This window comes from Fundulus heteroclitus, chromosome 2 (genome assembly GCF_011125445.2).
Source record: "Fundulus heteroclitus isolate FHET01 chromosome 2, MU-UCD_Fhet_4.1, whole genome shotgun sequence".
In the NCBI taxonomy this organism is placed as follows: Eukaryota; Metazoa; Chordata; class Actinopteri; order Cyprinodontiformes; family Fundulidae; genus Fundulus; species Fundulus heteroclitus.
The window spans coordinates 1751237-1776782 of NC_046362.1; the positions used below are offsets into that span (position 1 = coordinate 1751237).

Here is a 25546-nt window from a genome sequence, read left to right on the forward strand (position 1 = left end):
ATGGAGAATATCCATCTTTTCATGTGTTTGCTGATTTTGTATCCACTGAAGCAGACTTAGCATGCGATCCTATAGCATCAGTGCAAGCTCTTAGAAGTTTGGAAATAAGTAAACCCAAACAATTACGCAACCAAGTCCTCCAAGCAAAAACGCTAACAACAAACTCAAACAACACAAATACTGTGACCTGTCCTTTCTGCAAAAGAAATGGTCACATCCTTGATAAATGTTTCAAATTCACAGAAACCCCACTCCAAGACCGTATCAAGTTTGCACAAGCAGAAAGGCTGTGTTTTGGATGTTTAGAGAGAGGACATCATTCCAAGAAGTGTGACAAAAAGAGCACATGCGAAAAATGTCAAAGGAGACATCCAACATGTCTGCACAATGACGCGTTCATTGAACGTAACAGGGTAATACCTGCAGTGAGTGAAAAGTCTCCAGACAACGACGAAGCTGACGCTGAAGAAGGAGACAAACCATCAGTGGCGATCTCTAACAGGGTAACTCAAGCAACTTCAAGCACGTTGACATCCTCTATTCTACCTGTATGGGTTTCATCAAAGAACGACCCAGACAGAGAGGTTTTAGTTTATGCACTACTTGATTCACAAAGTGATACATCCTTCATCTTGGATGAAGTAGCCCAAGGTCTTGACACAAATAAAAGTAAAGTCAATCTGTGCTTGTCAACTATGTCCACCAAGTCAACAGTTATACCATGTGACAAGCTGGTAAACCTTCAAGTTAGAGGATATAAAGATGAAAAAAGAATTACACTGCCACCAGTATATACAAGAGAGTTTATCCCTGTCAACAGATCACATATCCCAACGTCTGAAACCGCCTTAAAGTGGCCTCATCTGGAAAAGCTGGCAGATAAGCTACCTCCACTGCTCGAATGCGAAGTTGGTCTACTTATTGGCTATAATTGTCAACAAGCCCTCCTACCACGCAAAGTTCTTGCAGGCAAAGAGAACCAACCTTACGCACAGTTAACTGATCTTGGCTGGAGCATAGTTGGTTGCTCATCTCAATCTCAAAATCACAACAATGTCATCGGTACAAGTCACAGAATAATTGTTCGTGAAGTATTCCCTGTTTCACAACCAGCAGTTGAACTCAAGAAACAAGTACATTTTGTATGCAGAACTCAAGTAAAGGAAGCCAGTCCAACTGATGTGATTAAGGCTTTGGAATCCGATTTTTCTGAACATGCAACAGATGACAATCCAGTTTCACAGGAAGACATTTTGTTCATGTCAAAGGTGACCAAAGGTATAAAACAGAAGAACGATGGTCATTACGAACTCCCGTTACCATTCAAAACAGACAATCCGAATCTCCCAAACAACAAGCAAAGTGCTGAACACAGATTGTCTTCATTGGAACGTCGACTAAGAAGGGATGAAAAATGGCAGCATGTCAGCTCAGCGGAAAATCCGGCTGATCACGACTCAAGGGTTTTAAATGCTGCACAACTGAAAGAATCAAACTGGTTGAAGGGTCCAGATTTCCTTTGGAAAAAAGATCTTCCAATAAAAAAGGAAATGGTGGGAGAAGTTGAAGGGACAGATCCTGAACTCCGTACAGGTCATGCACACACCGTGCAGTCAAAACAAGTGAGCCCTGTTCTAGAGCGTCTAAAGAAGTTCTCTGATTGGTCGAGAGCTGTAAAGGCTATTGCCAGACTCAAACGATGCATAAAAGAGTTTAAAGGTGTTCAAGAAAGAACAAACAAAACAACAGATCTTGAAGAGAGAAGAGACACAGAAGTTTTCATTATCAAGCTAGTGCAAAAGGAAGCTTTTACTGAGGAAATACAGAAAATCAGATCTCAGAAGGAAAATTCTCTGCACAAGCATGACAGACTAAAGCAACTAAATGCTTTCTTGGACAAGTCCGATGTTCTCAGGGTGGGAGGAAGATTGTCCCAATCAGCCTTGCATCATCATGTCAAACATCCCGCAATTCTTACCAAGGAGTCCCATGTATCAGCTCTCCTCGTTAAACACTACCATGAACGTGTACATCATCAAGGAAGAGGCATGACCATAAATGAATTACGTGCAAATGGCATATGGATTTTAGGATGTGGAAGTATGGTTTCTTCGCACATTTACCACTGTGTTAAATGTAGGCGATATAGAAAGACCACAAATGTCCAACAGATGGCAGAGTTACCAGAAGTAAGAACAAAAACAGCACCTCCTTTTACATATTGCGGTGTTGACTGTTTTGGCCCATTCATGGTAAAGGAAGGAAGAAAGGAAGTCAAAAGATATGGATTATTGTTCACCTGCTTATGTTCACGAGCTGTGCATATTGAAACACTTGATGACTTATCAACTGATGCTTTCATGAACGCTCTTCGGGTTCTGATTGCCATACGAGGTCCTGTTCGACAACTAAGATGTGACCAAGGGACAAATTTTATGGGAGCCAGAAGGGAGTTTTTGGAGCTAATGAAGGATATGGACCAAGAACCACAAAGAGCTATTGGTTGTGAGTTTGTGATGAACGTTCCATCAGCTAGCCACATGGGAGGCGTCTGGGAACGGCAAATTCGAACAGTACGAAGCATACTAACAGCAATGTTAGATAAATTCTCAAACAGACTTGATACAACTAGTCTAAGAACGCTCTTTTACGAGACAATGGCCATCATTAACAGCAGACCCTTAAGTGTGGAGTATCTTAATGATCCCTTGGGTCCAGAGCCTTTAACTCCCAATCACCTATTAACGATGAAGTCTTCAGTTATTCTTCCCCCTCCAGGACAGTTTTGCAGAGAGGATTTGTACTTGAACAAAAGATGGAGAAGAGTACAATTTCTAGCAAACGAGTTTTGGCAAAGATGGAAACGAGAATATCTGCTAAATCTCCAACAGCGACAGAAATGGCAGAAAGTTTCACGGAACCTCCACATTAATGACATTGTGATCCTACAAGATGATAATGCTCCAAGATGTAAATGGAAGCTAGCTCTAGTAGTAGAGACTCTAGAGAGCCCAGACGGCAAGGTTCGAAAGGTGAAACTAAAGACAAGTGAAACGACATTTTAAAAAGGAAAACCACTGACAAGGTTGATATATTTAGAAAGACCTATTCATAGGGTAGTGACGTTACTTGAGACTAATACAGAGTAAAACAGACTTTAATTCTGACATTCATTGAAAAATCACATTGAAACAAATTAGTGATTTTGGTGGGAGTGTAAGTGACAGTGAAATGATTTATTTCTTGGAAAAATGTATGTTTATTTCAGATTATGTATTTTAAGTTGTTTAGTTGAAATTTTGAGGTTTATGTAAAATGATTGTATTTTATTTCTTTTGAAACTATTTGTTGAAAAGTTATCGCGAGATTTGCGTATATAAGAAAGGTAGCGAGATTTGCATGAGAGAAGGAGCAGAAATCTGGGAAAGAGTAGCAGTCTCGTATTTGCTGTAGCTGTAAAGGTATTGTATTTATGTTTGTAATATTTTGTAAATTTATTGGTTATGGTGTTTTAATTACTTGATATTTAATTTAGAGTGGACAAAGAAGAATTAGTCTATTAAAGACCTCCGAAGTGGCAGGCGGTCACGAGGTAACTTTGTTACAGTATGTGTCACCTGACTGTCTGTAAATGTATCCATTTCTAAAGCTTGTCTTTATTTTTGTAGTTTTCACGGCATTTATTAAAGAGCCCGTTTTGAAGGAAGCCGTGCCAGTGTTGTCACTTTGGAGCAACATGGGTGTTCAACTGCTTCCTAAGAGAATGAGTCAAGACAGAGTAAAGATGATGGCAATCCATTACACAGTCTTGGGGCCACAGCTCTACAACACCGATCCCCTCTGGTCCAGAAATTAGTTTGCGGAACCATTTACAGCCTTTGGCTGGAGGATCTCAAACTCTTTTTCTTATATTGGTTAAAAGTCTTGCAGCAGCATCCTGTCCTAACTGCAGATGGCCAAGATCTTTCTTATTCAAACACATAAAAAAAGGCTGTTACAATATTCAAGACGAGATTAAATAAAAGCATGACTAATCACCTCTAATTCAGCTTTTAACACCAAAGTTCAAAGTTTAGAAATATTTAAAAACTGGAAAAAAAAGCAGTTTCTGGTTGATCTGCGAAAATCACAATTTAGTGACATACAGAATCAAAATGATGGCAAGGTCTCTGAGGCTTGGTTTGCCAATACCCCCAGAAATTGCTTAATTTCCATTATTGTGTTCTCAGGGGGAAATATTTAGCGTTTCCGTCTTATCAGAGTTTACCTCCAAGTAGTTTATGTGGATGGGCTGTAAAGCTCCTACAGTCTAGGAGTTTGGTTTGTGACCTGAAATTGTTTTTAGAAGTAGGGTTGCATGACGGAACATTATCTTCCAAAGAAAACATCCAGATGTGAGAAAAGGGTCTGGTTGATCAAAACACATGAACTTTCGGGTGTTTGACACACAAACAACACTGTGCATCAAAAAAAATGCTATACCTACAGTAAATTATGATGGTGGCAGCATTATGCTCTTGCCTTACCTTTCTCCAGAAAAAGTGTTAGAGGATATACCCCTACTTTCTACCATAACTCCTAAACTCTAGCTTTATGTTGAGGGGAATGAAGTTATAAGCAGTTATAAATGCCAATCTGTTTTACAAACATGACTGAATGTTGGAACTAAATCCAGATGTTTTCAGTAAAGTACTAGTGACTATCAACTTTGAATCCTTCTTATTACAGTAAGGCAACCTATGTTCCTATGCAGAGTATGTTAGAGGGGATCCCACGGTCATACCTTTTTGAACTCGTACAGTAATGACATCTGGCATGCTGTCATGTTCTGGGAGACGGAGAAGGCGGAGAGGGTATGAACTTGGGTCAGAAGAGGTCATCTCCATCTGCGTGGAGCTGTGAGGCCGAATGCCGAGCTCCATCAGGCTCTGCTGCTCCTCCACCACTCGACCTGCCAAACAGACGTTTTTAGATTCTGTCTTCTCTTGAACAGGAGCTGAACCAAAATGTTCTGGAATACATGTTATTTCATCTGAGATTCATGTAAGAATACACACTAAAACTAAGTAGAACATTACAGAAATCTGTAAGAAGTAATTAAATTTATCTTTGAGATAAATAAAGTATTTTTTAATTAAACTGAATTAAATGATGTACTTATGGAAGCATTGTTTTATTTTAATTCAAATTTATGTAATCAGGGATGAGACATGGAACAATCTACCATTAATAAAAATAAAAACACTTTCCTGCCACAGTCTCTGGTTAGGCTTTTAAAACTGCTAGTTACTATTAAAATGATTTGGAATGTGACAGATCATGCATTTCATCCACTTTTTAGCCCTTAAATACATTTTGCTATGCACTTAAAGTCTCTAGGAGTGCAGCAAAGTTGAATTAAGTCTCTAAGATTGAAACCTTAAGACCAGTTAAAAAAAAATATTGTTCACATTTTTGCACTGTTGGAACCTAAGAAGGTTCTTAGTAGAGCTTCAAAATGCAAAAAGAAGAAATGGGAATAAGAGACCAAAGGTTGCGAACAGGCACTTTATTGAAAACAACAATTTTAACTCAAGTAGGCTCCATTAAATGTTATCCATTGTATAAAGATCAGGGCAACACGCAGGATGGTCCAAAAGTGTGATGCTATTCTCCTGGAAAAAAGTCTTGGTCAGACGGGCATCGTGTAGTGTAACGTTGTCCTACAGAAAACCCACTCTTTACCACACAGGCGAGGGCCCTCAGTCATGAGGGATGCCCCCTGCAACATCGCCACATTGCCAGCTGCTGTTGGATGCCCCTGCACAGAAGGAAAAAGCCACCCAGATCATGATGGCGGCCCCTCCACTGTGCCACGTTGAAAACATCTCAGGTGGCATCTCCTTGTCATGCCAGTGACCTTGGAAGCCATCAGCACCATCAAGGTTACATTTTTTTCTCGTCAGAGAATAAAACTTTTTAACACCTTCGAATCTCCCATGTCTGATGTTCCCTTGCAAAGTTCAAACAGGCAATTTTGTGGCCTTTGAAGACATGGTTTTGTTTTTGAAGCCCTTCTTTTGCAGATGCCACCTGATGGTTATTGGGCTGCAGTCTAACATTTGTTATAACCATAAAAACACACTCGACAATGACATGTTACCGAATGCTAGCAATGAGCTATCTCTGTTAGCTCTTTCATTGTTTAAAACCCATGCAACGCATCACACAACATTTCCAAATGATAAGGTAACCTTTCCCTTTTTGGGTCTCTCTGTCCAACCTGTTGATGCCTCGTGTGAGTTCAGTCCACTTTGGTCATCCAAGGAAGGCCGTGAAGGGGGAAAATTGTTGGTCTGTTCAGTAGTGGCTAGTGACTTAGCAGCAGCAGCAGCAGCATGTGGTCTGGGGGGAAAGGCCTTGACCGAAGGTCCACGCAGTCTCTGTCAGCTCCAAATGTTTGTTCAGATTTTGGCTTTTAAAGGCTTTGGTCTGAAACCTTTGATCAGCTGATGAACAGCCCATTTGAGTTAAATTGTTGTTTTCAATAAAATGCCTGCTCACAACGTTTGGTCTCTTGTTCCCATTTTGTCTTTTTTGCATTTTGAAGCTCTACTTAGAACCTTCAGGAGTGTACTGCAGGGGTATGTTTATATTTTGTTTATATCATATTGTTCAATCCGTTCAGTTTTCTCTATTTTCCATTACATTTTTTTAACAGTAACGTCACAGTATTTTCTATGGAACTGAGAAACAAGCTCATGCATTTCCAGTGAACCAATTTTGTGAATACACCATTTTTATTTCTCAAGACCATTCTGTAGTCCAAGTTCAAGGATGCCCAAACTACAAGTGGATAAATCAAAATGATTGATATAAAATTAATCAGCTGAGTTGATGAAAGAAATGTATGTTAAATCAGGCTAGATTGGGTCATGAAGCTGTTTAAAGACTAAGACTGGGAGACACATAAATTTAATGAATGCAGGTCTGGAGGCTAAAGAAAAACACTCACCATTCAGAGAGAGCTGCAGCACCTCCAGGGGGACTTTTAGCTCTGAGGCAAGGTGGTGCTTTACCTCTTCAACGCTGAGTCCAATGGCAAAAGCCATGGTCATCACATGACCCCCTGGCACCAGCAATATTTTCACTGGAACATACAGTGACATGGTAACTATGTTGAGTTTATTACCGACACCCCATATATGTAGGCCTTTTGAAAAACATGTCATGCATATATGAAGCTACTAACATTGTATTGTACATCAAGTCTTGTGATTTCTTTGTATTTATTTTGCATTATTTGTCCTGCCGTTCAGCATAATGCATGTATACAGAGAACAAGTGGGTGAAGTTCACTGTGTGCTGTTGTGTGTTGTCAGTGTCCTGTTTTATTATTATTATTATTATTATTATTATTATTATTATTATTATTATTTGTTGCCCTGCGACAGACTGGCGACCTGTCCAGGGTGTACCCTGCCTCTCGCCCAGTGAACCCTGGAGATAGGCACCAGCAACCCCATGAGGAATTAAGCGGGTCAGAAAATGGATGAACGGATGGATGGATTATTATTATTATTATTCTAGGGGGAAAACTGACCATCTAGGGATTAAATTAAAATGCCCTGTGAGTGCACCATGAGTTGTTGGTTTTTATGCACTTGTGGCCAAGGAAGTGACTGAAATATCTGATTTCAATCATTTTGGTGAGAGAGTAAAAGATTTTTTCAAAATAGTTTGTCTAATATTGACAGATTACTTACTGTTGGAAATTTGTTTTTTTATAGTTTGTTGGATTTAGGTTAAAAAAAAAGCCCCGAAAAGGAATGCTGACATGAGCAGTAATTAACTGGATACATTTAATCCTAAATTCTTACTACTCTTACTCAGTGCAAGAATATCTACAAAGCATCATGTCTTAATATTTTTCATAATATATATATCCATCCATTTTCTGATCCGCTTTATCCCTCATGGGGTCACGGGGTGCTGATGCCTATCTCCAGCGTTCACTGGGCGAGAGGCGGGGTACACCCTGGACAGGTCGCCAGTCTGTCGCAGGGCAACACAGAGACAGACAGGACAAACGACCATTCATGCACACACTCACACTTAAGGAGAATTTAGAGAGACCAATTAACCTAACAGTCATGTTTTTGGACTGTGGGAGGAAGCTGGAGTACCAGGAGAGAACCCACGCATGCACAGGGAGAACATGCAATCTCCATGGGTGGTGTGGATGAAAACATTTCTAAAAAACCTCCCATGTGTATGATATTATTTTTTACAACGTTGTAGGGGAGACTGCTACATGTGGACTAGGCCTAAGACAGGAATAGCTGCCTCAGGAAATCCCAAGCAGCCCCAGTACAGAATCAGCGCAGAATCCCTCGGGGGCTGCAGCAATGAGACCACGGGCACCGCCGGCAGCCAACGGCACCAGAGCAGATCTGGCTCTGGGCCTAGAGACCAGAGACCCAGTGGCACATTGCCCCCCAGCAGGGCCCCGACAGAGTCAGAGAGCTCAGACCCTGCGAAGCTGCAGCCAGGAGTGAGTCAGCACACACCTGAGAACCCAGCCCCGGAAACCGGGAACCACCAACGCACCAGCACAGTGATAAATCTTCAAGCATCCCTGAGTTTACACAATAAATTTTGGACCTTAAAAAGAATATTGCTGACACTACTCTGTTCTAATAGCCTACAGTTCCCTTTCCCTCCCTTTCTGTAAAGTAATAATTAATATGATCTTTTTTTTTTTGCTTCAGAATAGAACAACATTTCAAATCATTGCAGAAATAAAAGTTGCTGTAAATATTGTGAGCTTTGGTAATTTTTAAACTTACTGTTATCATTTGGAACAAAACTGTATTTGTTAATAAAAGCCTTTAAATCTTGGGTTATGTATTCAGATGCTCAATATGCCATGGCAACATGTACAAAAATCCTCTAAGTGTGGTAGAGGAAAGGGAAAAACTCATTTGTGACATCATATCAAACCAACTGAATCCACGAGTTTCATGTCTGCTGATGGTTACACTTACCAGTAGCTGTTGAGTTTTTAACATTTGATTTCTCATCATGCTCCTCAGCATCTATAGGCGTATTGTACTGAGCCTCTTCCGCAGTCTCAAGCACAGCTAGATTACACAGAAAAGCCAAGAATGTCACGGAAAGGACCCGTTTCTGGTTTGTAAAAATAAACAGTAATATAAGGGAGTTTGTGATTGGGCTTTTACAAGAAGAACCTGCAGGACAGAAGAGGTCCAAACAACCCAATTAATTTGGATATCAGATATAAGAGGATTGGGAGAGTTTGAGCTAGAATAAGACCAGTTCCTTTGAAGGTTTTAACAAATCCTGCAGATTTTTGAAAACATCACATAGATTACCTTCAGCTTGAGTTCCTGTGTCGGTTACATCCTGCTGGACATCTGCAAAGACAAAAAAAAAAGAAAAAAGAAAAAAAAGGGGGGGTTGTTGCAATCCCCCCAAAAATATGAAATCTTGTGCTCTATTGTTCTCTTACAAAAAACTATCTTACAGTCTTCTGATAATATTAATGCTTCTGTTTACTTTTGTAAACCTCAAATCTAATTTACTAGTGTTATGCTTCCTCCATTCCTTGACATGATTCTAGTGATCAGCGTACACAGAAAAATGGAATACTGCTTCAAGAACTCAACATGCCCCCAGGTGCCACGAGTCCCCTGTGTCGAAAGTGTTTGTATACGCCATACAAGCAATCACCGGCTAGAGGCAGCCTGTAATATTTTTATACTTCTTGGGTGGAGGGACTATGATGTAACAGAATGTACTTATCTAAACTTTGGCACAGCTCTCAGTTTACCTTTGGCCCAGTTTTAGAAAATACACACATGGACAAAAGTGTTGGTACCTCTCATTTAATGGAAAAAAACACACACACATCGCAGAAATAACTTGAATCTCACAAAATAATATTAAATAAAAAGTATATGAAAATTGAAAGTCAAACATTGCTTTCCAAAGATGGTTCCCTTAACTAAATATTTTTTTTCACAACCTCTTGAGACATGATTCCTGTCAAAAGTCTATGAGACTTCTACACCTCTCAGCAGGTATTTTGGCCCACTCCTCGTGAGCAAACTGTTCCAGTTATCTCAGGTGTCTTTTCCAGACAGCATGTTTCAGCTCCTACCTATGCTCAGTGGGATTTAGGTCAGGGCTCAGAGAAGGTTCCCTCTTAGCTATTCTTGGGTGTTTTTGGCTGCATGGTTTGGGTCATTATCTTGTTGCAAGACTTATGACCTGCAACTGAGACCAAGATTTCTGACACTGTGCAGCGCATTTCTCTCTAGAATCCCTTGACAGTCTTGAGTGAGAAGCTTTGTGGGTTGTCAACATGGAGTTTGGCAAACTGCAGTCAGGCTTTTTTATTTGTTTTGAACAATGGTCTCCTCCTTGGTCGTCTCCCATTAAGTCAAACGACGGGTGGTGCAATCTGACACTGATGTTACTTGAGCTTGAAGTTCACCTTTAATCTCTTTAGAAGTCCAGTGGATCTTAAATTTCTGAATAATATAGACCCAGGAACATCAAGCTGCATGGAGATGGTCTTATAGCCCTTACCTTTAATACATTTGTCTATACTTTTCTTTCTAATCTCCTGAGACAGCGCTTTCTTTCACTTCCTCTGGTCCATGTTGAGTGTGGTACACACCATGTCACCAACAAACAGCACGTGACTACCTGTAGCCCCATACATACGCCCTCTGACTGACTACAAGATTGCAGACACCTGTGATGCTAATTAGTGGACACACCTTGGCTAACATGTCTCTTTGGTCACGTTATTTTCACTCTTTTCTAGGCGTACCATCATTTTCATGAGTTTATTTTTTTCTACATTATCCGGTTGAAGCACGGTTAAAAAGCAATCCTGACTTTCATTTGTTCGTTTTCATTAAAATTTTATTTATTATTAATTATTGTTCATTATCACTTTTTGTCAAATTTAAGTTATTTCTGTGACGATTGTGGGTCTTTCTTTCATTTAACGAAGGGTACCAACAATTTTGTCCATGTGTGTAAATATGCAGATTTGCAGCATATCTACAGCAGTGTCACAATGTGAGGGGTAGATAAAAAAAAAGGAAAAACAAAACTACAATCAGGGTTCCCACACCTTGGTGAACATCAAATTCAAGGACCTTTCAAGGACTTTCCAGGACCAATTTCCTCAAATTCAAGGACCACACGTGGCGGCATTTACCTACTGTGACCGCTGAATAGGTTATCATATTTTAATACAATGCAAATTCAATAAAAGACTTAACGGCATAGAAGTTGTTGGGTCAGAAGCAATGCAAGAAAGTGGACTTTATTTATAGCCTACATTTATATCGATCATATTCATAGCCTACATTTATATCCACAGTACATGGCCATGCCATACTACATTACATATAAGATGTACATTAGCCTACCGTTTCATGGAATTTTATGGAAAAAAAGTGCAGCATTGAGATGTTCAGATTTATATCAATTTGTTTCACTTACTTTCATCTGTGATTAAGCTAGTTTTTGACTTTGACTCTGAAAAGTCGCTAAATATAGTGACAAAGTCGCTGAGTTGGCAACACTGCGTGAATGTAACCTATTGGACGCACGTAGGCCTAAAACGTAGCCCACCAACTAACGAAGAAGAGCGAACATACTTTTGCAAATTAAAAGTCTGCGGAATCAACATAATTTTAAAAGATCGTGTGGTAGTAAAATAATAACACGAGGTGTCATCAGTGTGAACTTTCAACCCCACAAAAAAATTCAAGGACTTTCAAGGACAAGGTGTTTTTTTGGCTGTTTTCAAGAACTTTCAAGGGCCTTGAATTTATTTTTTCAGATTCACAAACTTTCAAGGATTTCAAGGACCCGTGGGAACCCTGTACAATAAGTACATGAAGGAAGGAAGCTTTATTTGGTCGTATGCCTTACTGATACTGGACTCACCTGAACCGAACCGCCGCACTGGTCTTACCTGAACGGGACATGTCTGCACGCTCCTCTCCGAGCCTTCCCGAATCTCTGCTGCCACCTGGCGGTTCTGTTGCACTACTACCTACTGCATAAGGGCTTCCTTTAGCCAGCTCGCCTTCTTGCTCTCTCTCCCCGTCCTCTGTGGTTTCTCCTGGCTCCAACATTGCGGTTTTAACTGACAGCAGGAGGATAAACTGTTAAAGGACTATGACGTTGAATTTAAATCAACAAATGTGCAATAAAAACGTCCGACCACAAAAAAGTTCACGAGCGGCACAAAAATAAAAACAACACGAAAACCCGTCATTGTCTACATTTTCGCTTCAGGCCGTTACTATTTGATTATTATTATTATTTACCTTATAGTGCTCTGCTTGCAAGGACGAAAAAGCGTTCGAAAGCCAGCTGGGTAAGACGTTTACATGTTGCCATAGCAACCTGAAAGGTCACGTGAGCAAACGTAAGCGTCTGTAAATATATATATATATATATATATATATATATATATATATATATATATATATATATATATATATATATATATCCATCCATCCATCCATCCATCCATCCATTTTCCAAACCGCTTAATCCCTCATGGGGTCGCGGGGGTTGCTGGTGCCTATCTCCAGCATTCACTGGGCGAGAGGCGGGGTACACCCTGGACAGGTCGCCAGTCTGTCGCAGGGCTGTATATATATATATATATATATATATATATATATATATATATATATATATATATATATATATATATATTATATATATATATATATATATATATATATATATATATATATTAACAATATATTCTCATTTGAGAGAAGCAAAATAAAATCTTAAGGAACAAAAGTTCTAATATTTTCTGATAATGTCCAAAGATCCCAATAAAACAACAAAAAATAGTTGATGTTTAAGAATTTCTAAGAGTGGGCTAATGTATGTTTAAAAAAATTAAATAAATAATTTTTGAGGTTCTTGGATATAAAAACAACCTAAATGTGGACATAAATTCACTTTGTCATCTTCAGACTGGCTCCACTAGATTGTCTGTCTGCTGTTGCAAAGACGCTTAAAGCCGTGTGACTGCTGGAGGCAGCTGGGTTTGCACTTTAACCTATTTTTCTGTGGATCAGTGATGCTTAGATGTGCTTGTTGTTGTTCCAGGTGAGGAATTAAGTACAAGTCATTGCTTATTGCTGTTGAAATGCTGACATAAAACTTTGCTTTGGTCCATCTCTCCTTCTCCATCATCACTGTAGCTGAATGAGAAATCTTAATGTTCCCCTAAACACAGACTTCAGTGGGCTGAGAGTCCTCTCTGCTGCATGGAGAATTCTGCGCATTAACCACGCTGCGGGTGTGCACGTGTGCACATATATTGTATATAAAAACAGAACCGGCTGCAGGAATTCTATTCAGCACTGCTTATGTCTTACATGGGACAGTCAGATTATTTCATGTGTCTGATCTAAGGAGTGGGTTTGCAAGAACTGAGCCTTATGTTCAAAGAAAACAGCCAGCCTCAGCAACATCAATCTCTGAGCCTTTTTTCAGATGGAACTGGAGCAAAATTATGAATTGTGAATACAGCAAATAATTACTTTATCAGAAGAACATGAAAATTTTAGAGTGGCCTAACCAAAATCCAGAACTAAATCTATAGGTCCCCTAAAGAGGACGGTAGAACAGACATGTCCCCACAATCTGGGAGCCTTTGCAAGAGAAGGGACTCCTGTACAGGCAGGAACAGGTGCTAGAACAAAGTAATAGAATAAAGGGGGTAAACACTTATCCATCCTTGTTATTGCATAAATTTGATCTCAGCTGAATTGTACCAGTTTATAGATTTGAAGATTATTATGGCATGATTTTACATTACACGAACCTGTCACTGTTGACTTTCACTGTAGCCCTTCTCAAGGTTCTCTAATTGTTGCACATCCCAGCTAAGGAGTGAGGCTAACATTGTTTTGGATCCCAGGGAGCTTAGCAACCATTCCGAACTTATTTCACAACTTTTCTACTTGTTTCTTGTTACGGAATAATTAGATTATAAAGGCTTTGGAAATAGTCTAAAAGCTAATAACATGAACAATTCATCAAGTGCTGTAGATTAGCAGTTTATGGCTGCTTAACCTTTCATTTCTACAGAAGCGGCAAGGGTGGAGCTTGAATTAACATTACAATATGTATTGTACATTTCAAGTGATATTTACATGACCTCAAATCAAGTAAATAGGGAGCATACAAAGAACCAAATAGAGGGTAGGATCAGTGACTTGTGTCCTTAACGGCCCAATTGAGGACCTTAGCAGTGCTGTTAGTGATTGAACTGAATACGACTTAGAAACCTGTTGCTTCAAACTGACATTCAGGGTAAAGAAATATTTTTGCATCAATGGTGAACTGTCTTAAGGAAACAAGAGAAGCCTAGTTGTCTTTTACTTAGGTACTTAGGGATGTCCTTTCCTGGTCCACTAAGAATAGACGGCAACAAAATGAACTCAAAACCCCCAAAAATGACTAAGGAGAATCCAATAAAGGGAAAAAAACAGCAGTCCAGCTCATTTCTGTAAATAATAACATTTATTCAGGTATACAATTTAATATTCTCACTGAACACTCCCATCTCATCCCCTCCTGACCTTTTTTCACAGGCTTTATGTCAGTATCTTGGCTTCTTGATGCAGCATTAGGCCTCACTGGAGGACAGTAAAAACTCACAAGGACACACAGGTCAACAAGCGTTGCTTATTTCTTTACACTGTTTGCAGACAGAAGATCACAGGCATCGCCAAAGCCACAAGCTGCTTGAAAATGCCACATTTGGTTCATTATTATTTGCTTTGTCTAGTATTTGCAATAGAAGGGCATTTACAGTTGCATTGCATAAAATCATAGTTTCTTAAAATAGATGAAAAATGCTATTTTTTTACCTGTTTTCTTTAAACGAAATGTGAAATATCTCTCGCAGAACAACGGAATGTTGCAGAAAACAAAGAAAGCTAAACAAGTATTCCATTATATCAGCTTTACTGAAATGTGATGCACAAATGGGCAAATGAAACAAAAAAAAGTCTGCAACTCAAACATTATCATGTAACAGTTGATGTCAGTCTACCCTACTGTATGTATGCTACCATTACAGACAAATACACTAAAAAAAAAACAAACAAAACTATTATAGAAACTGTGCAAAAAAACAACAACAAAACCATTAAATCACATGAAAAATGAAACACAGATCAACACGAGGCGAGCGAGCAGCCCCAGTTTGGTCATCCATTAGAATTACAACACGACAAGAGCTCTGCACTACACCTTCAGTAGGACGTGAAAGACAGCAGAGTGGCAAAGAAAAGGAGGGGAACGCATGTGATAAGAAAATAGAGTTCATTTGCATTTCAAACAAAGATTTTCCTGCCTTTTTGCTTGGAAAATTGTCCCTTTGACGTTTCTCAAACAGGCAATGAAATGTAACAGAATGCCTTCCCATGAATCCCAAACCAACTCCAGGCCCTCGCTGCAGGAGCTTTTCCTTCTGTCACTTGGTGAAAGAGAGAAACAGCTGGCTGAGTCTCTGCACTGCGCTGATGATGCATTTAAGTGCTCCATAACGACACCAGAACGAGAGAGTTTACCACAAGGGTGTGGGATGAATGCGACAGTTTAACAGATGAGGTATTGCACAGAATAATTGAAATAATTGGGCTTTTGAACAAAAAAACAAAAAAAGCAAAAATAAATATACAACTCAAACAACATTTACATTACTTAGTGTAGTCGGGTTCTGGAAGATTTTTAGTGTCGGAAAGTTGGTAGGTAGGTGCAAGGCTGGAGGACTGGGGTGGGGGGAGCTGAGGGCGGACATCTTCACTAGTCGTCCCACTCTTCGTCGTCCTCAAAGTCATCATCCTCGTCTTCATCTTCATCGTCGTCTGTGAAAAGAAGCGTGGAGGTTTAAAAAGGCCGTCAGCAGCTAAGCATTGGCCTCTCTGCACAACAAGCTGGAGGGATGTGTTATTTAAAGCAGCAGCCGACAAACCGGGGTCTCCGGACCCCCGGGGGTCCGCGAACCACGGGTTGGGGTTCCGTGAAATGAATGCTGTCGGGGCTGATGAGGCACTGCAGCCGATGCTTCACAATTGAGCCAAAAAACACAATGGACAAATATTTAAGTCCGCCCACTTCATCAAGTGAGGTAAAAGCCAAATCAGAAAAATAAAAATAACGATCTAATCTCCACTAAAAATCTCTCTCTCTCTCTAACAGTGGAAAAGGCAGTTTAAAAATACAATCAGCATTTAAAGGGGTCCTTGGAAAACTTTTACCGCTGCTAAGGGGTCCCTGGCCATGAAAGGTTTGAGAACCACTGGTTTAAAGGCAAACTGGTAAGCAGTGATTTTGCTAATGGACGTAGTCTATGCAACCTTTATTGGCCCCATGAGGCCCTTCTCCTGTCTGGAACCTCGTGGTGTGTGCTCATTTTAACATGCACAAAACTAGTATTTCATACTAGTTTTAAAAAAATGGATTTAAAATCTGTTTGCAGACATTTGTGGGGAAACAGTAGTAACTCACAGAGGAATATTTAAAGGCATTAAACAGTTCATGTCCAAATAAAAACAAGCACGTCCCCTGAGGATCCTTAACAGGCTCCTAGGAAACAAGGCACTGCTGCTGTGAGGTCGGTGTTGTCACACGTCTCAGGTTTTATTGCCATAAACATCCTCTGACTTTGACGTGATTATAACGCAGTTTCACAGTGTAAACGCTGGGACGTCATCCATTTATGGATAGAACACCGGATTTTAACTCTAACCGCTGCTTGCCTCAGAAGACATCGACAACTGAAGACTGGGTAGGCAAATTCATTTTAAAGTTGGTTTCAGAAACATTGTTCCGTGGACTCTCCATAAATTAGAAACTCTGGCTTCCACTCAGTGGGAGGAGACATGTGCTCTGCCTCAGTGAACCTGCCTTAGACTTCAGCTGTTATAGTCCAACTCCCCCTTCTGACAACTTGGGATTTCTTAAACTTGTTTCTAGAGATAGACAGACTTTTCAAAACTTAAATAATCACTTTAAGTCTTTCAAACTGGAGCCGTCTTAATTTTGTAACTCACATCAAAAAGTAACATGTCCACAACATCTACCCATCATGACCCAAACAGACGGATTCTAATCCCCAAAAAGTCCAGTTCTTCACCATTTTAGGGAAACTGCTTGGCTGGTGTTCATCTATCATGGCTACTGAGAACCGTTTCAGTCCACCCATCAGAACCAGAACATTCAGGAGCATTTTACAGCCTGTTCTTTCCAGAGGTGTCAGTTTAGCCAAAAGGCTTGGGTGTTTTGGTCAGAGAACTCTTTGTGTATCCAGTGAGGCAGAAAATTTACCCGAGGAATGGATAGCTTTGCTCCTCTTTTGCATAACCTCCATGAGGGCTCCAACAATCCCTGCAGCTGGAGCCGGTGTCTGGGGAGCAGATTCTGGATGATCTGATACCTGAAAGCACAAAGCTGTGTCAATAGTCATATCTCAAAGCATGCGTTCATCGTCACTGAGCTTAGCAGAAATGCTTAAAGTCTAACTCTTGGACTGAAAAAAAAATCCTGAAAACCGTTGAATAACTTCCAGAACAAAGTAAACTTTGAATATTCATGTATCAAAAGTGTTCAAATTAAGTTTAAATATGAAATATTGCATATTTTATACACCGATTTTGGTATTCCGCGTTTGAGTGCTGCACTCGTTTACGATCGGCCATTTCCGACGTGTGACGTCAGTTCAAGAACACAGAGAATGCGCGCAGCAAACAGAAACACACATTGTTTACGTTGTACAACCGGTATGGCGAACAAGGCTATATGGATGTTTTCCAGTATCTTCTTTCACACACCAAATCTGCTGATCCACGTCTACTTTAAGCAAGCGCATTTAAAAAAATCGCCGAAGTCCACAATAAAATGCCTTCTAGTGTCACTTATAGACCAGTTCACTGCTATTGTTTTCATCCGGGTTTTTCGCGCATGCGCGCCGGACTGGAAGGAACCTGACGAGTTCTCCACGTATTTTTCTTCTTTGGATAACGTATCACAAGATCGTTTTAAGAGTAAGTTGATGGTTGATGGTATCAGATTGCCAGATTTATACAGCAAAAGCCTGAAGGGACGGAGCGAGTCTGTGAAATGCTGGCCAAGGGTTCCGTACGGCGACATATACAGCTACCATATAAACACGCCAGGCAGTACACACGAGAGAGCATGGAAGCATGAAACCACTGGACGGCTACAATTATTTTATATCGGGACACCAGCAACCCCCGCGACCCCATGAGGGATTAAGCAGGTCAGAAAATGGATGGATGGACGTTCAGACATGTTTGTGTAACATCAGATAGCGGAGACACAGCGGCCACAGCGCTTCAGCAGAGAGGACGACCCGCCCGGTAGGTTAAAACAAACATTGTTCACAGAGGATTATTTCGGTGTTTTTGTCCTATTAATCCTTTTCACAGACTCATGCCAGAGGGTTTGCATACATTGTACATGTACGTATATTAAAAAAAAAAAATCGGCGTAGTTGGTGGCTGTAGTGCAGACCGCGGTGAAGTTGGTTTGACATTGGACATTCAAGCTCCGCGGAGTCAGCGGGATTTAGCTCACGGTTGATCCGGTTGAAGGACTCCGATTTCGGCCAGCGTCTCTCAGCTGCTCCCTTCTCCCATACACGGTGGGACCATCAACAAATCTGATTTGATTTTTGTTTATCCAGAGTGCTCCGCTGACTCCGCGGAGCTTGAATGTCTAATGTCAAGCCAACTTCACCGCGGTCTAGTGCCGGCCAGAAAGTAGCGCATACTTGGCCGAAGGACCAAAAGGTCCGAAAGAAATGGGATAAATTCGTTAAAGAAACGTGAAAGGACTGGATTGCCGACAGTGACAAAAGTGTTTTATGCAATTCACACTTCACGAGCGAGGATTTTGAGGGGTACTTACAATGGAGCATGGGCTCTATGTCTTGGGCAGCGTTAGTCTGCTCAGGTTCACCTTGTTCAAACTCTGTTTCTTCGTGTATATATTCGGTATCAGAGTCGCCGATGCTTGAGGTGGAGTTTGTAGATGTATCAGACATTTTTTCTTATTTTTTTGTACGTAGAGTAAGAGTTATTAATTAAATTTAATAAATCGGTAGCGAAAGTCGTATTGTTAGCAGCTGGATGCACGGTACTCGTTCTGTTTGTGACGTCACATTCCGAAACAGCCCGAGTGAAGAATGTTTGGGCTTTTTCGCTTATACAGCAAGTTTTATCGAAATTACTTCCAAACGGCGCACATAATTCACATATAATATACATTTCTTTACTCTGGTGACTATTTGAATGCATCTGGCAAAAAATACATTCAGTCCAAGAGTTAGACTTTAAATGGAAACTGCCCACAGATCTTTGACCCACATGCATCTTTAACAGAACATGTACCAGAGCCCTTCCTGCTACAAGTCAAACAGAGCTCTGACCAAACCAAGGTGCTTAATGGACACCGTTCGGTCCTGCCTGCCTGAGTAACGTGGGAATAAGAGCAAGGTGCTCACATTCTTGAGCTGGATCCCCTGTCGGATCTGGTCCAGCAGGGCGTCGCGTCCTGTGCTGGAAGCCGGAGCTTTGGTGTTGTTCTGCTCCACCTTCTTCAGCTGGGTGCCCCCTCTAATCTGCTCCAGCAGCGCCGACTTCCCGCCGGCATTTGGAGAGTGGGGAGAGTCTTCGCCGCCGCTGACACCATCCAGCTCTGGGGGAGGAGGGGGGCCAGGAGGAGGAGGGGGAGGAGGAGGAGGGGGCGGTGCAAGGCTTGCGGGAGATGGCTGGGTGAGAACGGGAGGTGGTGGGGGAGGAGCTTGAGGGGCGGTGGAGGATGATGGAGGCGGAGGAGGAGGAGGCGGCTGCTGCTGGTGATGGTGAGGAGGGGGAGGAGGCTGGTGGCCTCCCCTAGACGGAGGAGGAGGAGGCGGGGCACCGAGAGCCCCCGGTCTGGAGGGAGGAGGGGGAGGAGGAGCTGAAACGGGGGCTCTGGACGGAGGAGGTGGAGGGGGGGCTCCTCTGCTCCCTCTTGACGGTGGAGGTGGGGGTGGGGGTGGGGCTGTGCTGTGTGGTGGTGGGGGTGGGGGAGGAGGGGCGCTGCTCCGGGAAGGAGGCGGAGGTGGTGCTGCAGTGGGAGGAGAAAAGACTAAGATCAGAACAGAGTCAGAGTTCCTGTCTGACCCAGAATGAAGGAGCTGCTGAGGTCTAAGGTGGCTGTGGTCAGCTCCCAGCATCAGCTAGACAGCAGAACAAACAGGATGGACCGCTTCAGCTGCTAATACGCTCTAACACCAGACATACTTCTGGCTAACTGAAATGTTTCTTCTGACTGGAAGAAATATGAACGTTTTAGAGTGGTCCAGCCAAAGTCCCACCCAGAATCTGATAAGAATCTTTGCAGGAAGCTAAAGACGAGGGTGCTGGAGACAAGGCCTTCTAACTCCAAAGACCTGGAGCTCAACAACAAAGAGAAACGGTAAAAACAAGCAAAAAGCTGCTCAGCCATTACATCAGGGTTTGATTTCTTTAAGCCTAATGAGGATTTGTCCATTATTGAGAAGGGTATCCGTTTTTACACTTTTTTGTTCAAAACTGATCCTCCCTGTCCACTGAATCTTTTTAAAAGGTATTGGTCACATTTTCATTCAGAACATAAATGAATGGTTGAATGATCATTTAAACTAAATCTGGCTGGGCTATGAATCATTTGCTGTTAACTGTCTGTAGTTCACAGCTGTGTCATGATGCACAGGTGGGAACATCTGTCCATTCCAGCTGAGCGAGCCAGAGGTGGGGACTCCACCGACAGATCAACAGCTGACCAGGCACTGGCATGCATGTAGGAGCATGAGCGCTCGTGCAAGCCTAACCACTAAAACCATTAAGAGTTGTTTAACGTAACATTGTTATGAAGCTTTTAAATAAATAAAGAAAATCTTTCATTTGGCTGAAACAACTATAAGAATGATTTTTTTGTAGAATCCATAACTGGTCAGAAAGGACTGTGAAATGAATAGCTGCCTGCAGGCTTGGCTCACTTGACATACCTTCAACAGGAAGTCATTCAACGGACCCACTGGCTGATGATTTAGGCCACTTTTGTACCATTTGTAACAAATCAGTACAGACTGGCCCTAAGCACACTAGACCAGTTAAAAGGCGTCAGGAGTATCATTATAAAAACAGCTGTTACATGTGGCAGTGCGTACACCCACCCCTGTCTCAACCATGTGACAACTGGCTACCAGACTTTCGTTTTGAGCACAACACTGACCCCAAGTGGTTGGCTGGAGTATTAGAGCAACATATGAAGTGATGAGAGCCCTAGAGATGTAGCTGGTGCACAGAGAGAATAACACTAGCCGCGTTGTCTGGGCAGCCAGGGTGGGCAGACAGGAGGCAGTGAGCTCCAGATCAGCACCTGCAGACGTTACGTGATGGGAGCCAGTGACACTAGTAGGATAACAGAGGGTTAATTCAGAAGTTAGAAAAATAATCTGAAGGCTCCCACAATTTGGGAAGTCCAAGATCTCCCTGTTATCTTTTTATTCTTCAGTGGCAAAGAATGAACCCCTGCTTCCTCCATCGACCTGTGTACATCCACTGTTCTAGAGGTTCCACGCTTCGCTTTAAAACAGCAGTGTGGCTCTTCTGCCACCCGGAGGGGGTCCCAGGGTGGAGCAGGGGGTTGTGGCATCCCGCTGCCATGGCTCTATAAGCATATGTTACATTTCCACCACAGAAGCAACGTTAAAGAATGAGAAGCATGTGTGCTGTTAAAGACTGGACTGGGAAGGGAAGCAAATCCTACTATCTGAGTCTGGTTCTGCACGGTTCTTCTGTCCCCTGCTGCCTCGTTGTTAGCCTCATTTTTAAGAATCAGCACTGCATCTGTAACAATTCTACTAAATGTGGTGTAATTCAACTCAGACTGATTGATTGATTGATTAAAAAAGACTGACTGATTGTATGGGTTTTAATTAAAATATATAAAGACTGGATGATTTTGATCGAACAGAAATATGTTTGATTATAATAAACTACACTACCAATCAAACCTTCTAGTTTGTCTCTATTTTATTACTACCTCTGGGAGCTACTCCTTGACAGCTGGAAAACCCTTCCAGGTGACTGCGAGATATTTTGGGTTACGTCAATAATTCATGTTTGATACATAATTCTACATATGTCTGGGTCATAGTGTTGATGCCTTCGCTATGTGTCTGCGATGTAGAAAGTCATGAAAATAAGTATAAGCCATTGAATGAGAAAGGTGAGCCTAAACGTTAGACTGGTCATGTAAATAAACCATGACCATGCTTACTTTCTTTTTTTTTTCCAGAGGTTCTCACACTAAACAGGCATCATACTACAATTTCAAACTCCATACCGACAAAACGCTCAATACCATTTTCAATACCGCAGCGACAGTTTTGAAGACACACAGTTCTTTCGAGTTAAGAGCAACAAGTTTGATCAATTCAATATGACAAAAATAATCTTAATTAGAGCAAGACCATATAAGCAGGGGAAAATTCAGCCCTGATTTAGAAAACACAATTTAATAATTTCTCTGGTTGGCAAAACAGCAGACAAGATAACGCTAAGTATAAGTAGGCCTGGATCGATAATCAATAAATCAAATTTTAATCATATTGATTAAAATAAGCGAGATAATTTGCGTAGACTTGCTTATCTCCCCTTGTGTTTCCGTCTCCTCTCTGAGACGGCAGGACAGCAAAATGTTCGTCTGCTCACCCCTCCCCTCTCGTTTCCTCAGCGTAGGAGGGGTTACATCTTGCCAGGGAAACCCAGCTGGTGTCAGGTAGGCACACGCTCAGAGTTAAAAGGAGAGCTTGGTGAGGGAGAGCCAGCAAAACACTTGTTTGAAAATAAATTAAGATGTTGTCACAGCCACACATGACTTTCTTTTTATTCAAACCAAATGACGTCTCCTGTTTAATGTCTGAGCCGGTAGGTCGAGCAGATTTACTTGCATTATTATGCCGCTATCATATTAGTTGAAAAATGTCTCAAAAATGACAATAATATGATTTATCGCAGCAAGTTTTAGACAAAATTATGGTCCAGTAAAATTTGTTATTGTGACAGGCCGACTATAAGTATTAATATCCTCTACAGAAGTGTGCACCTTTGCTTTAGTTATGCAATCATTTTCTGTCATAATTGGTTGTCCTTTGCGTGCTACTGTGTGCTTCCATTTATCTGTCAATTTGCTGTTGAAACAAATAAATGTTACTATGACGCCACACAAAGAATCATTCTAAACAAAAAATCTTTTTTTTCAAAACAAAAATGGACCCAGTGCCTCCAAACCATGTTTGCAGTGTAAACCAGGATCTGGTCCATGCAAATATACTCAGCAGCAGCCCTGCGCATTTTCTTTCTTTCAGGTAATTTTGCATTATATTTTATTTATCCAACTACAGCTGCAGGTCGCTATGAGTTCCTCTTTTTTTCTGTTTTCATTGTCAGCTTCAATAACCCGTGTTATTATTTACCACATTAGCCTAAAAAATGAAATTTAATTAATACCAAAATTCTAAAAGGTATATTTAAGTATTTAATAGTCCATTTCATAATTTATTGATAATTTAATTCTTTAATGATGAATTAAATTAATAAATAGTACTTTTAATGATTCAATGGGATACCATTTAATGGTACATGTATCTGATATTACATTTATTCATAATGTGATGTATTTATTACATTTTGTTCCTCCTAACCATAATAAATTAGTATCTTTGAATAATTCCTTTTTTAATAGGGATTATTTTGACGACCCTAACAGGCACCATTTAAATGAAATGAATGACATATGCATTTGGTACATAAATGTAGAATCCTCCAAAGGCCCATTTTAGATGACTTATTTCTGACTGATTTGATACATGAGGAAGGCGTGTGTTTGTGCTCACCCTGCCTCCTCAGCTCGTTCTTGACTGCCTCCACTCCGCCCTTCTTCTCGATGAAATCGTAGATGACTTTAGACGTCTCTCTGTCCTTCAGCTGAGCCTCTGAGATCCCGCACATGTCAAACAGGTTCTTCAGCTCAGGGTCCAGGTTGTTCAGCTGGTTAAACACAAAAAACTTTTTTAAAATGCATGAAAACACCTGCCCAGAGAAGACCGTCCACCACAACTCACAGACCGGCCAAGATGGGGATCAATCAGAGATCAATCATCACATCAACCACAAGATGCAGAGCTATTCAACCGATTTTGACTCAATGACGCGTTTAGCTTTGACTAGTATCAGAGGCCTGAAGTTCTCTGACCAGCCATTCAGCTCACTTGGAGGAACAAACAGGCAGCTGGGTGATTTGGTGTTTTGTTGTGCCACACTCAACACAGAGCAGAGAAAGCAAACATAAAGCTGTCTTTCCCCTTTGACCAGGGGCCCGTTCTTCGTATGTTGCTTAAAACATGCAAGATCAAATGACACATCCATGATAATATCATCTGGCTCATTATGATTCGGCTAATTGGGTTCTTCGACACACCTGTTGTTTATGATTAGTATGGCTGGATTGAGTTATCTGAGATAACTGCGCGTTCATGCGTCGCTTTAAAAGGGGAAATGTGTTGATAGTAGAAACAATGATCAGCAACGCTGCTATTGGCTGTTCAGCATGGCCAAAGATCACGCACAGTTTTTCTCCCACGAGCTTTTAATGGAAGGTTATGCCGAATTTGAGTCATTAATTAAAACAACAGGCAAACAACACCTCAAAGTTTGCTTGCCCCAGGCGTAGCGAACATCTGGAGTGTTAAGAGAAAGATGGCGACGTTCACACTGCACGTCTTGATGCTCAATTCAGATTTTGTGCTGAAATCAGATTTTTTTAATTTATTTTTATTTTTTTAGGTGCCCCTATGTACTACTAAAGAATGCAGCCGGCATCATATTGCTGTCTGAACAGTTCAAAGCGACCTGCGTGTGCAGATAACAGGAGGAGACGTCACAGAGCAGCGCCCTTTCTAGAAGTACTGAATAAAGTTTTGCTTAAAAAAAATAAATAAAAAAAAAACACAGATAGCATCTCTCCTTGCTATTATTAGAAAGCTGTTGAGCAATGGGAGCCGACAATATTAAGACCACATCATAGCAAGATGAAGTAAGGCAGGAAGAAAGCATCACAGCTATTAACAACGGACTTTATGGAGCGCTAACTGCTACTGCTGTGTTGGTGTGTAGTTGGAACCAGGAGAGTGACGTAAAAGGCAGATAAAATATGACATCGCCATTCAGACAGTGGAGACTTTGAAAAAAGAATCTGATACGTATCCGAATTAGTACCATATATGGAAATGGCAAAAATCTGATTTTTTTGGGGGGTGAAAAGATCAGAATTGGACTTTTCAGACTGCAGCAATTCATGCAAAAGGAGCCCCAACTGGGCATTGGGGGTATAGAACGGAACATACTTTTCAGAAGAATTG

At 41.1% G+C, this 25546-nt stretch overlaps 2 protein-coding genes across 4 annotated transcripts in view; both read right to left on the reverse strand.

Annotated features, from left to right (window-relative positions):
- Positions 1-12444, reverse strand: part of iqub (IQ motif and ubiquitin domain containing) — a 37030-nt gene extending 24586 nt beyond the window's left edge. Inside the window, exons 1-6 of one of the 2 annotated variants that reach the window (XM_012874953.3) lie at positions 12360-12444; positions 12002-12175; positions 9375-9416; positions 9027-9122; positions 6995-7129; positions 4784-4951 (exon numbers count right to left, since the gene is read on the reverse strand). In XM_012874953.3, coding sequence (XP_012730407.2) covers positions 4784-4951; positions 6995-7129; positions 9027-9122; positions 9375-9416; positions 12002-12164 — 604 coding nt within the window. In that variant the 5' untranslated portion in view covers positions 12165-12175; positions 12360-12444. Of the gene's footprint in view, positions 1-4783; positions 4952-6994; positions 7130-9026; positions 9123-9374; positions 9417-10593; positions 11136-12001; positions 12176-12359 lie in introns of those variants that run through there. The other variant, XM_021322746.2, reaches the window with a different exon arrangement.
- Positions 12445-14564: 2120 nt separating this feature from the next.
- The window catches only part of wasla (WASP like actin nucleation promoting factor a), a 28729-nt gene continuing 17747 nt past the window's right edge, over positions 14565-25546 (reverse strand). For both annotated transcript variants that reach the window (XM_036145569.1, XM_036145571.1), the window contains 4 exons: positions 24023-24176; positions 19598-20205; positions 17401-17509; positions 14565-15938 (listed from right to left, as the gene is read on the reverse strand). In XM_036145569.1, the coding sequence (XP_036001462.1) occupies positions 15877-15938; positions 17401-17509; positions 19598-20205; positions 24023-24176 (933 nt within the window). In that variant the 3' untranslated portion in view covers positions 14565-15876. The remainder of the gene's footprint in view (positions 15939-17400; positions 17510-19597; positions 20206-24022; positions 24177-25546) is intronic.